The sequence below is a fragment of the Struthio camelus genome, chromosome 16, assembly GCF_040807025.1.
Source record: "Struthio camelus isolate bStrCam1 chromosome 16, bStrCam1.hap1, whole genome shotgun sequence".
Lineage (NCBI taxonomy): Eukaryota > Metazoa > Chordata > Aves > Struthioniformes > Struthionidae > Struthio > Struthio camelus.
In genome coordinates this window covers 14,832,568-14,845,457 of record NC_090957.1, presented here as the reverse complement: position 1 = coordinate 14,845,457, position 12,890 = coordinate 14,832,568, and the positions used below count along the sequence as shown (strand labels likewise).

General features: G+C 42.4%; 1 protein-coding gene across 9 annotated transcripts in view; it reads left to right on the top strand.

The window, feature by feature from the left end:
* The window catches only part of AP2B1 (adaptor related protein complex 2 subunit beta 1), an 85,240-nt gene that overhangs the window by 5,460 nt on the left and 66,890 nt on the right, over positions 1-12,890 (top strand). For all 9 annotated transcript variants that reach the window (XR_011134830.1, XR_011134829.1, XM_068909995.1 and 6 more), the window contains 4 exons: positions 1,421-1,478; positions 4,129-4,234; positions 5,553-5,688; positions 7,539-7,784. Coding sequence is in view for 7 of the 9 variants with exons in the window: in XM_068909995.1 (XP_068766096.1) it covers positions 1,442-1,478; positions 4,129-4,234; positions 5,553-5,688; positions 7,539-7,784 (525 nt within the window). In the remaining 2 variants the exon portion in view is untranslated. The remainder of the gene's footprint in view (positions 1-1,420; positions 1,479-4,128; positions 4,235-5,552; positions 5,689-7,538; positions 7,785-12,890) is intronic.

Below are 12,890 nucleotides of genomic sequence, written 5' to 3'. Positions count from 1 at the left end.
GATCACCACCGCTCTGCGTTGCCACCCTGTAGAGCACGCTAAAGGTGACAGAAACTGCCATTATCCTGCGGCTGCTGCTCGTGCGAAGTTAACTCCTGAGGTATTAAAATGATTTAGGTGGCCAGAAAAAAAAAGAATGATAGTAGTGTTGAGGCTGGTTAAGGGATGAGGAAGAAAAGTGTTAAGGAGCAGCGAGCTAGTTGCAGTGCTGGGCAGCATCTTGGAGTTTAGAGCTAAGCTTGTCCTTTCGTTGTTGAGCCAGCAAGGCCCAAGAGGATTGGAGGCAAACAGGCAGCAGCGTTTAGAGAAGAAATGACTCACTTCTTTACCGGTAACATTTAAAGGTAATAGCAGTATCTAGAAGAGAAGGGGAGTTAGGTAAAGGAGTGAAAAGGTACAAAGCAGCATGTTTTGGATAGTTTGGAGGATATAGATTTTTAGCCAGGATGCAGATTGTATCATCCAAAACGGTAAGATTGCCCACTCCGATGCTTGTTTTTCAGCCAATACTTGCAATTGTTTGTCATGTTTGTCACAGAGCTGGCAATTGCAAAAATAAAATGATGGCTCTCTGCTATGTTCGGACAATCCCTGTAATCTATGTATTTATAATTTGGTTCTGTGGAGCAAGAAAAGTGCTGGTGAGACCTTTCTCACAGCTCCGTTAAGCACTTTGCTGGCCCAGCAGCATTTTTCCACAAAAAAGCAGTGCAGTACAGAGCTAATAGCTTGTGTGTTTGTCAGAGGTGGGGTGCAAGATCTTGGCAAAGAAAGATTTCAATTTCAAGCTTGAGAGAACCAAAAAGTAATGGCTTTTCTTTTCAAAAAGTGTTTTGCATTTCCTGGGGTTTAGGAAGAACAAAAGAGGGAGAAAAATCAAAGGGCCTCCGGGTGGGTTTGGCAAGTAGGACTAATTGTTCTTTCCATCAAGATGCAACATAAAAACGTATCGTTAGGGGGAGTTGACGGTTTCCTTTGTCTGAAACATGGACTTCTCACTTCCAGTTGAGATATTAAATGTGCACTGCTTTTTTGGGAAAATGAAATTGTTTACCCAGGGGAGAGGCGGCTGCAGAAGGTGTCAAGATCTCCTCGTTATAAGCAGTTAAAAATGATCTTTCTCCTTTCAAGATTAAAAATCAGAAAGCTGAGGTGGCCACCTCTGCTTTTCTAGTCTATCCACAGCAGGTGCTTTTATTTTCACTAACGCTGTTCGTTTGAACCCTTTAAAGCCATGGGTTTCCCAAGTAATAACAGCATTTGGTACAGAACGAAAACTGTGAAACTTGTGCATGTGATGTAAAGCATTTTCTTCTTCCCTTATGTTACATGCTCTCACCAAGCTTTCTTCCTCTGAGTTCTGGGCGTGCAAACTGGGTGTTGTCAGTTCTGAATGCTGTTTGTGCGTTCTCTCTTTCAGGTGTTTTAAGGAATTGGAACCATGACGGACTCCAAATACTTCACAACCAATAAAAAAGGTTAGTGTTAAATGAGTGCCGTGGATTGAAGGTTCTTGGGGGTGGTGGGTGGCTATTTTTACATAGCTTTTTTTAACTGCCTGCAGAAGAATTTGTAATTTTCTGTTAGCTCTGTCCCTGTTTCTCCTCTTAATCATCCAGGGAGAAACTTCAAAAGTAGGTCACGTGGTGACAGAAGACAAAACTGATGTATTGTAGAGCTTTGTAATGCACAAAATGACCCAAATTGCTCCTTTTTCAAGGTTCAGAGAACAAAACATTGGGATGTGAATGCAGATCCGGTCAGAAACAAAGGATTAGTTATGCGGTAACAAGTTCAAGACTGATGTCAATGTCGCAGTTGGGCGTCACAGAGTTAGGTTGATTGAGAGAGTTTAGTGTTTGTTGTAAGTGTGTATATATATCTATGCCAAACGGTAGCAAAGCTAATGGGTTTCCTCTTGCTGCTTCCTCCAAAGCTGCAGTGAAATTCCTTTGTTTCTTCTGTGCTCCATTTGATTTTCCTTTGGCTTTACTGTAACTGTGGTGGTCACTTCAGGACAGACTGCAACAGCTCTTCAAAGTGGAAGTGCTTCTGAAATAGCTTGGGTTTATAAAATAGGATTGGAAGGGATCTTTGGGGCTGTTTAACCCGTTCATATATTCCAGGGCAGGACTTGTTCTACTGAAACTGCCCAGGCAGAGTCTTTTTATAAGCTGATCTAAAAAAAAAAAAAAGAAACCCCAAAACAAACAAACAAACAAACCCCAAATGCCCCACTTTTACCCCAACTCATATTGGCTGCAATTTAAACATTAACTTTTGCCCTTCCTTTTCAGAATAGCTGAATGTCTCTGATGAATGCTCACTAGTGGGGGGAACAAATGCAGTGCTGATCTGTTTGTTTCATTAAGCTTCAGAATGAGCTCATAAATTAAGCAAAAGCAGTTCACATCTCTCTAAGGACCTCCTGTCTCTGGAAGTTCAAACCTGAAGCAGCAGTCAGATTTTTCTGGGATGGCTGCAAGAGGCCAACCTGCACTGACTGAGCTATGGTACGAATGCTGCAGCTGCTGCTGCTGGCTCAGCTAAGCTTTGGGGCATGATCTCGGTGTGAATAACGCTTGCATCTCTTTCTCTGGCAGGTGGTCACTACACTGTGTTCTTTGGACAGTAACTTATATTCTTTTCTAAGTACCTGGTGGTCTTTTCATGCCAGGCTCTTCAGTAGTTAGTATTGCTGCTCTGAAAACATGGTATTGGTGTGTAGGAATCGAGAGTTGAGCGCTGGAATGTACTTCATAGGAGATGTTTTGATATTTGGAATGTATCCTTCTCGGTGTGTGGCTTCTAGTGGGAATACTGTTTGCCGTCCTTCCTGGGGAAGCTGTCTGGCCTGTTAGGAGTGTTATCCTTCTCACATCACTTTTTCTGTCCGCAACAGGCTTGATAAGCTGTCTTACATGTGTGTTATTTTATATTGCAAATGTGCTTTGCCACTTCTGTAATCCAGTGTGAGCTGACTTTCCACGTAATAGTAGCTGGAAGAATTAATATCAGAGAAAAGACTGCTGCTGTTACTGCAGAGTGACCTCAGCATCCAGGAGCTGCTGTGTTACTTGCAGCTTTTGTTAGTAGCAGTTTTGTCTTTCTAACCTGGACGACATTTATTCCACTGGACTAAATTCATGCTTCCCTGTTTCTGCTGCTGCGTCCCATGGCATCTGTGTTACGCTGCAGTCTGTCATTCTACGTTTCCTCATTGTGCTTGCAGGGAGCTGAGCAGCGATGAGCAAAAATACAACAGTCTAGGCAAACTCCTAGCTGAGTTAATTTTTCTTACAGGCACTAATCTGGTATCTCCAAATATCTTTTCATCCTGGTTATATAATAGTTGCTGCTGAGAAACAGACGCTACAGTGACATAGTATAATGTTTTAGAGGTGGGAGAGCTGCAGCATGTAGAGTGGTTCTTGTAAATTTTTTTTTCTTTTTTATTTAGCAAGGCATAGTCCACATCATTCTCAGTGTGCCACAGCTTTACTTCTTGAACCGTGTTCTCCATAAAGTGTGACAGCTTCCACATGTTAGCGTACCAATTTTATGGGAGCAACAGGCTGAAAAAAGAAGAAGAAGGAAAAAACTATCCCTGGGAGTTTACTGGGACTTCTTTTCAAATGGTTAGGCAGATTAACTCTGCAGACTGCTTTTTCTTCCTTATTTGAGGAGGACCTTGTTTTTCAACCTAAAGCCTTGCAAACCACAAAGTGATTTTGGTCATCTTGCAGGGTGGCTTTCTGGTTTTTCAAGGGAAATAATTCTGTCATCATGTAGCCAGTGTAGGATGTTTCAGTAACCATAGGCAAAAGAGTTTGGGGATGTGTGTGTAGAGTGGGGAGAAAGTTTGAACATATAGCACTTCATCCTTTTTGTAGCTGGATAATTTTTTCCTCATTTCTGATTGTGCTCAGGTCTGTTTGTATGTGAGCCAAAGAATATGTATTTACCTACTGAAAAAGAGTTGGTCTTCCTTCTCCTTCCCCTCCCCTCCGCCCCCAGCCCATTCCGTAATCTCCCAAGTCATCTGCAGGAATTTGGGTCACTTCCAAGTTATTCCTAAAGCCACATCTTCTTTTTCCAAGAGTCACGGTCTGTTTTGTCTTCTTCCAGGAGAGATTTTTGAACTGAAGGCAGAACTCAATAATGAAAAGAAAGAGAAGAGGAAAGAAGCTGTAAAAAAGGTTATTGCAGCCATGACTGTGGGGAAGGATGTCAGGTAAAAGGTGTTGTTCTTTCACCTGTAGTAGCTCTGATTCTCCTTGGACTCTTCAGTCAGGCACGAGAGGCACACGTCTCTCTGGAAGGCTCCCCAACAGGGAGAAAGGAGACACTATGTCTCAGAATCCAAGTTCTTCATCTCAGTGAGCTGGGTAGTGAGGCTGACTGTGTCCTGGCCTATGCTGTGATTGATTCACAGCTTTTTTGAGCTCCTTTCTATTACTGAAAGCAAAAGAAAACAAGTTTATCAGTGCCAGTTTAGCTGGCTGCCTGTTAACACTTTTTATTTAAAAATCCTTCCAGAATTCAGCCATTTTTAGATGTCACCATAGACAATGTTTTCTGATCTGCTTGCTAGCTGAGGTTTTTAGTTTTAGGAAGGTAATTCCAAGTGTTTGTTTTAAATGATTTTATGCCATTGCAGATAAGGGTACATATTAAACTGAACGTTTTTTAAACTGGGCCTTTGGGATTACATCACAGTTGCTAAAGGACACGGGCATTTACCTTTTGCAGAGCTGTCCCAGTATTTTTTGCTGTCTTGAGACTTGCTTGAGCAAACACTTTCTCCCTTCCAGCTTCCCCTGTTACTGGATTCTGCCATAAAGTCATAATAATCCTGGATTCATGGCAGTATAGTCTGTTGCCAGGGAATTTCATATGAGGTTGCAAATTTAGCATCATGACTTGATGAAGAAGGAACAGATTAAATTGGAGGGAGGAAAAATAATCTTTTTTTTTTTTTTTTAATGTCGACAGCACTTGACGTTCACCTTTACATCTCTACAGCATACCTGAGAGCTGCAGATGTCGTCTGCAACTTTCTCCTTTCTTCTGCACTGCCGTTTAGACTGCTGCTTCACGTTTCAGTGAAACTCAATTTATCAGTGTTTAATCTCCTAATCACTTTAGAATTTACTGAAATTTGGCAGGTTCATTGTAAATCAGATGTCCTGCATCATCAAAACATTTTTTTTAAGCATCTTTGTTTTGTTGTTGGTTAATTTCCAAGGCTGGCATGATAGGATTTTTTTGTTCAGTGAACTCCACAATTACAGCAGTTTTAGGAAATTGCATTTGTTTTCCCCTATTCCAGGCACTGGCCTGTATTAAAGCCCTAGAAGAGATTAAATGATTAAACTATTGTAAAACCCATTGCAAGCTGTTTTGGGAGGAAAGTGACCTCTTATTAGACTGTGGAATAGTTATAGTGGAGTTCCAGGTTTCCTGGCTCCCTTGATATTCATGCTATCCCTTTGCTTACAATGTAATCTCATGGCTTTTTCTCTCTTTGTGCTCCACTCTTGTTTATCCAGCTCACTCTTCCCAGATGTTGTGAACTGTATGCAGACTGACAACTTGGAGCTGAAGAAGCTGGTGTACCTGTACCTGATGAACTATGCCAAAAGTCAGCCGGATATGGCCATTATGGCTGTAAACAGCTTTGTGAAGGTAACTTGCTCCCAAGGCTCATCAGAAACTGATGTGGTGCGTGGCTGTCAACCTGTCTCCTTTGTCCGTTAGCCCTTTCTCAGCTGTTTGTAATCTCTCCTTTTGTACATGAGTCTCTGGGTTGGGGGTGCTTGTAGAGGAGCAGGAAATGAGCTGGCTCGCAGGAGCTGGCTGAATCCGACAGATGTGGGTCCCGTTTCTCACTTGCTGCCGCTAGTTACTGCAGAGGAGGTGACTTCAGTCCTCCTGTAAGTGATTCTGAGGGAGCCTGCTCCAGGAAAAGCTGCTTCTGTTATTTTACTAACCACCATTGAAGACCACCTTCTGCCCTTGGACAAGAGAACGTATGTTCTTCATCTTTCAGCCTTTGTAGCATCCGTGTCATATGGATATCCGCTTCTCCTTTGAATGCCTCAGTGGAGCTCTCTGTGAAAAACCTTTATCTCTGACTGGTGAAACTGAAAGACAGTTCAGTGGAGAATAACAGCCTGATCGCTGTATGGCCTTTAATTCTGTTATCAAGTTGCCTGTCCTTATCTGGGAAATGTTATTTCAGTCTCATATTATGTAAGTTAAAACCCAGTGCTTAGGAAAAGTTTGAGACTCCTCCTAGGCCATGACAAACCCCCAGAAACTGGGAAATACGATCATGTTTTAAGCTTTTAGTGTGCTGTCTGAGGCTGAAAGAGGTGAGGGGTACCTAGGCTGAGGGTGGCCTGCTCTTCTGGGTAAAGAAGATGCCCCTACCTCCATCTGCAAGTTCCTGGGAAGAATATTCTTGTCTATCATACCTTCCAAGTGTAATTCTGTTAGAGTGGGCTAACAAACAGACCTGATATTTTCCAGCTCCATGCTTTTCCCTGGAAGGAAATGTCTAATGTCCCATCTGCCAAGATGAGGGACAAGTGTTAGTAAAGAGGAAGTATCGGCACTACTCTGTGCTAACTCAGCATTTCACATGCAGTTCACAGCTCAAGGTGTTGAATGCATTGGTAAGATATGTCACTTCACTCATATGTTTTTAAATTGATGGATTCAGGTGTTCTACAGGTATAGAAAAATTAAACAGTGAAAGGTAAGTGTGCTTTATGCTTTTGTGGGCCATTCTGCCGCCATCCTTTTCTAGTCTGAATTTGAAGGAGTTTTGCTGAGATGTAGATGGATTGGATGCGATAGGCTAAGAGCGTAGCTGTAAAAACTGCTTGATTTTGTAAGTAGTTGTATGGAAAACTAAATAGGTCTCAAGGATAAAGAGTGTTACATTCACTTCTGCTTGCTTTTCTCAGACCTCTAGACTGAAATGCTTTTGGCTAGCGTTTTGTGTGTTGTGAATGCGAGGGATGCTTGTGTCTAGATCTGGCCTGTGCGAAATTGGCCTTGATGACTGTTGAGTTACGTTTAATTGCTGACTTTTCCCATTGTATTCTAATGCTCCTTTAAACCAGAAAGGCTAGAAACCAGCGTTTCATTCTGTCTGAAAGCTGCCTGTGGCTAGCCTTTGAATGGTGAGAGACACCTCTCTAGCTTAGCTGTACTTTAGATTTAGCTGCTGGATCGTTTTGAAAGAAGCTTTGCCTGGGGACAACCAAGGGGCACTGATGTCACAATTTTGCTATTTTACAAGCTATTATAGCCTGAAAACATTTTGAGATGGTATAGAATGCTTCTATGAGCCAGTGATTTCCACCTTTTGTCCCTGATCAGAAATAAGCGTCCTTTTTTAGTGTGTGATCGGAGAGAAGGTCTTTTGTTTGGAATAGGAACAGAAAAGCCCTATTTTGGCTATAGGGAAGATACTGGTGTTTAGATGCCCGTATTTGTTTACTGCATGTTCTTCTTTCCCTTTGCAGGACTGTGAAGATCCAAACCCTCTGATCCGTGCTCTGGCAGTCCGTACGATGGGATGCATCAGGGTGGATAAGATCACAGAGTATTTGTGTGAGCCTCTCCGCAAATGTCTGAAGGATGAAGATCCTTATGTACGGAAGACTGCAGCTGTCTGTGTGGCAAAGCTACATGACATCAATGCCCAGATGGTGGAAGACCAAGGATTTCTGGATTCTCTGCGTGACCTGATTGCAGACTCCAATCCCATGGTAATGTATACGTCCTTCCAACACATTGCTTGTGTTTGTAATGTGCAGGTAATCAGAAACGTGAAGATTTTTTAGTCGCAACTGATGCGCCATGATGAATGTATTGCTTAGAGAACAGTTATTCCCTGAAGAGAAGTGGCTTCTATTCTGTATCTGTTGGAGTTTTCTCCTGTTTGGATGCTGTCCTGAGTGCTGCAGCAAAAGTTTCACTTCCTGGTCAGATGAATCAGAAGAGCAGGGTGAGGAATGCTCTTTTTGATGTTGCTGCCTTGGTAACAGCTTGTAGCTATTGTCTTCTGCAGGCTTTGGCTCTTCTTGGAATGAGTGGATTGATGACTTCAGTCAGTAATCCAGATAAATCCAGTGGCGTGTAATGGCTGTAGAAAATCAATGCTTATATTTTTAATAAAGTTAAATGAATGGTCAGAGCAGAGGTGGAGATGAAGAGCCTTCCTAGACTTTCACAGGGACAGGGGTAAATTACCTACTAAATCAGCATGTCATCAAGGGTGATGAAGGGTCTGTTTCCATACCGGGCTGCTTCCACTAGTAATTTGTAATTAAAGGATGGTGGACAATGGATTGAAGTGCTGCACTGCGTAATCTTTTTAGTCAATGTTTTTCCTGTGATCTACCAGAATCCAGTGAGCATACAGATATCAGTGTAATTCTAGCAAGCAGGAATATTTCTGCACCTTAGTTTAACTCAGAGTGTAAGGATGTGATTGCTCCTTTCTTATCTCTTTTAGAGCACAGATCTGATTGAATCTGCTTAAAGACATCGTTTAACATTATTAGGATAGGTCTAAGCTCTTTGTATGGTACATGAATCAGGCTACAAAGAGCAAATTGCTGACCTATTTTAACTGTCTTTGGGGCAGCTCTGAATAAATCAAGTACATGTGCTAAAATACCACCCTCTTTAGTAGGAGGGTGAAGGCTGCTGATTGCTTTTCTTGTGGCTTTTTAGAGAGAGTAAAACTGAAGGTGTGCGACTTTCACAGAGGCATGTCTGTGAGAAGTGGTCCCAGCCAGAAGATATAGGCACCTATTGCCTCTGGTATCGGGCTCTTTTACAAGCTGTTCTCTTTGCATGCCTCCCTGAATTTATTATGCCAGGCTTCTGCATGAATAACGATGGCTACTTGGAGATGCGCTCTCTATCTAGGCAATTTGGAGGCATAAGAAGAACACCTGCTTTTTTAAATTTGATTATGAATGTATTTTCAGAGGCTGTAAGACACTTGATTGGGCTGTTTTAGTTCCACTTAAATACTGGCCCCTGACCTTCTCTGGCTTACAGGCAGCAGTGTAGTGTACCGTGGGCAGTAGTGTAACCTGTGCTTTTCCTAGGCTTGGTTCCAACTTTCTAATTTTCTTCTGCTGGTTACAGCCATGTGGATGTGAGTTGAGCTCCGGCTGAAGAGAGGCAGTATTTGAGGAGAAATTAATAAGGTTTTGTCTGCCCTTTCTGCTCAGTGATCTCGATGAGAACTAGCTTTTGGTAAACGAACCATCAGCTGTTCTGAGAGCAATGGTATCTATTTCAAGAGAGTGTTAACTTAAGTGCTAACTTAAATGGATGGAGAGAAGGGGAGAAATACGGAAGGGCAGCGTGTGCCCCATTTGCTAAATAAACCACCAAAACTAGCCTAGGGATTGCTAATAAGACATCAGTATACAACTAATGAGCTCTCTAGTGGTAATGAGGATGGAATGGGACAGCAAAACCTCTGTAGCTGCTGTAATCAATTGCAGCTCTACCGCAACTGAAACCCGACAGGATCGCAGTACCTGCCTCGTGTAATACTTATCTGCTCTGCCTGCAGCTGAGGAGTCACAGCAGGGAGAACGCAATTTGGAGGAGTGATAGTGATGAAGAGGAGAGGCCTGTGGCTTGTTTTCAGATCTGCAGGCTTTGAGAGAATCATGTGGCAGGTGTTCCATATGCTGATTTCCCAGGTTTTACTGTAGGCAGGGCATTATGTTCTTGCTTTTTAAGGGCAGATGGGGAGAGTTTTTATCAGTTTTGGGGCTCTTATAGCTGCTAACTATATACAGAATTTAATCTGGTTGCAATTCTTTAGTAGATATGGACATTCCTTCTAGTTAAGTTTGTTGCTTCGGTCTCCTTTGAAATTTGTGGCTTTGTGGCACAGTCATTGCCTCAAAAGTGCAGGAGTTGTCCACCCTGACCTAAGGCTGAAAGACTCATCTTCCTAGTCAAACTGTCCAGCTCACGGCTGCTTTCTCCGTGGGAAACTCAAGTGAGTGTTGCTGATAACCAGGAGTTGTGTTTGCCAAATAACTTACGTTTTTGTGCGAACTGGTATTTAGTAAGCTATTTCTCCGTGCTGAGGTGGAATGCAGTTCTGCCTGGAAGCTCCTATTAAGCAAACGTATGTATCAGTAATTAAACCAAAAGAAGGATAGTGAAAAGAAAGGTACAGATAGATCTATCCCTACTGCATATTCCTCTGTAAATGGTGCATCAAACTTATTACAACCTGTTGTCTAAACTCATTCATGTTTTTATTATTATAAAGTAATAAACTTGACTTGTGGAAATAGGCAACATCAGATACTTAATGAAGCAGAATGTGTTTTAGATAGGAAATCCTGACTTAATCTCTCATCTGGGAAATGAGTATTTTAGGCAGGAGCTAGAAAACTCCTGTTGAAAATAACCTTCAATAAGGGTTTATTATGATTTTGTAATTGGCTACCTCTGGTATGCGAGCAAGCACTAACTGTTCAAGCTGGGTGCTGTGTAGAATAACAACTCCATCTGTGGCTTGCTGGTTGCCTTGTAATTGTACAGAGATCAGGGTGCGTGTTTCTACCAGCCCAAATCACCCCCACTGTAAAGGTGTGCGACAGTAAGTTGGGGGTGATGTTGTTAGAAACATGAGGTTTGTTTATTTATTTATTGACTAATAGCATATTACCATAGAATCATACAGAAGTTAGAGATTGGGGATATTCAGGGCATTGCTATGGAGGTGCTGTATGTGCAGAAACCAAGGTGTTTCCCCTTACCTGGGCTTGTGGTTGTCAGGAGTCTGTCATTCTTTCTAATTCAGTGATCTTTTGAACAGGACTGCATCCTATGTAGGATTGCGTCCTTCCAGATGAGCTTGCTCTAGTTAAGATTAAAGGACCAAAACCTGAGTCTGCTAGTTCAACAGCTTGTTAGGCAGTATCACTGTGGTAGCTTTGCAGTTTCTCCCATGTGAATTAATTCAAACTTCTAATTGCTTTTAATGGAGAATGACACGTTATCAGATGGGTTAGAGGCTTACTGTGTGTCAGCTGAGTGTCTGAGATATCTTACTTTGCACAGGCAATGGGTCAATAACGTGCACAAGGGCTTGGTTCAGTCCATGGGCAGTTACTGTGGAAGCTTGATTGTGGATGGGGCCTTTAATCTCATTTTACAGATGGTCCCAAAGTCCTTGTGGCTGCCCTTTGTCACTTGGGATCTGCTAAAGAGTTTTGCTTCTAATGGGAACCCTCATTTCTTCCTAGGCCTGTCTTAAGACAGACCCTGCTCCTCTGTTGCTCTGCGTTTCCTTGTGCAAAGCTCTGCAGAGCCAGGTTTGGGTGAATGCAAAGCTCAGGCCTGGCTGCTTCAGACTTTTTGTGCTTTGGACTAACCCTAAGGGGTTTTTCTTGCTGGTGACTTCAAGACAGTGCAACTCGGGAAGCATGTCCTCCTCCTGATCCAGATGTTGTTCAAACAAAAGACAATTTTGGTATGCTATCCTAGGAATTTTTCCGTACTCCTGGTTCACAAGATGGCACATCGCTGTAGAACACCTTTCGCACCCAGTGTTCACGGTAGGTAATAGGGAAGTGAGAAAATGGGTCTCTTACACAGCTGCCGATCGCCAGAAGCTCTTGGGAGTTTTGGGCTTGTCCCCAGTCCCTAATGAGGGAATGATTGCTCATCACTGTGATGTTGCAAGCTCCAAGCCCTGGTGATGAACAGCAAGACCACGAGATGGCAGCAGTTTAAAGCAGAACCCAGTCTGTTTAGTTAGGCACCTTATTTTGTAACTCGTTCTCTTCTGGCTTTTATCGCTGCACTTCTTGGTTTTCCTCAGGAATGTAAATATTAGTGGAAAAACACAAGTGATGTAAACCCATGTTAGGCCGTCCTGGTCTTTTAATACTTGAATGGCGCAACCTTTCTCTCCTTGATCTTGATTTTTCACTCCTTGACTGCTTTAGGGTAATTCTTAATCTATGGAATAATTATGTGGTCAGTCTACCTGTGTTCTCCACATGGCTTCAGTTCAGTTGGTGTCACAAGACCAAGAGTTTAAAACTTGAGGAAAAGTGAGTCTCCTCAAGTTGTTAAAACAAAGCAGCTCTGAATGCCAACAGCATCCTGCAAGGTTTTGCTTGTTTATTTTCTGTTTTTAAGTGAATAACAAAGTGCTCCTTGTAGGGTGCAGGCATGGCTTGCAGTGAAATAGAATGGGCTAGATGATTGAAACCACTGGCAGCAATTGCTACGTGGATGCATATCTGACAGGGAGGCTTGAATTATAAGTTTTCTGGGATAAGGGCTCTCTGGTTCTGCTCACCCTTCTCCCATCCCTAACCAAATAGTGTCCTGGTTTGAATAGGTCACCCATGTGCCAAAAGCAAATGGCTTGTGAGAAGAGTTCAATGTGATCATCTCAAATGGATAGCATTCAGTGTCCCATTTTTTTCTCCTTTTGCCGCGCACACAGACCTTTATATTCTCCCAGATGTAAACTGACAACAGAAATAAATGTGTGTGCAAAATCTCTATTTTCCTTGAAGACATTTATTTTCAACAAGGCCGCTTCTATCAGGAGGAATTACATTATTTCTTTTTCTTCACAGCAATAAGGAAACGTGGTTCAGAAATAAAATTAGCTATAACATGTTATCCATTTCTGCCAAAGGACTTCTTTTTTTTTCCCCAGTGACTTCTCATTTGAGTAGAGAGATTCTGCAGCAGACGGGGTCCGTGTGAACTTCCTGTGGAAATGCCTGTGATATCAGTGTGCAGGCTGGGTATGTCTGTAAAACAGTGATGAGACCAGTGCAGGGAGGCATAGCTGTATTTAG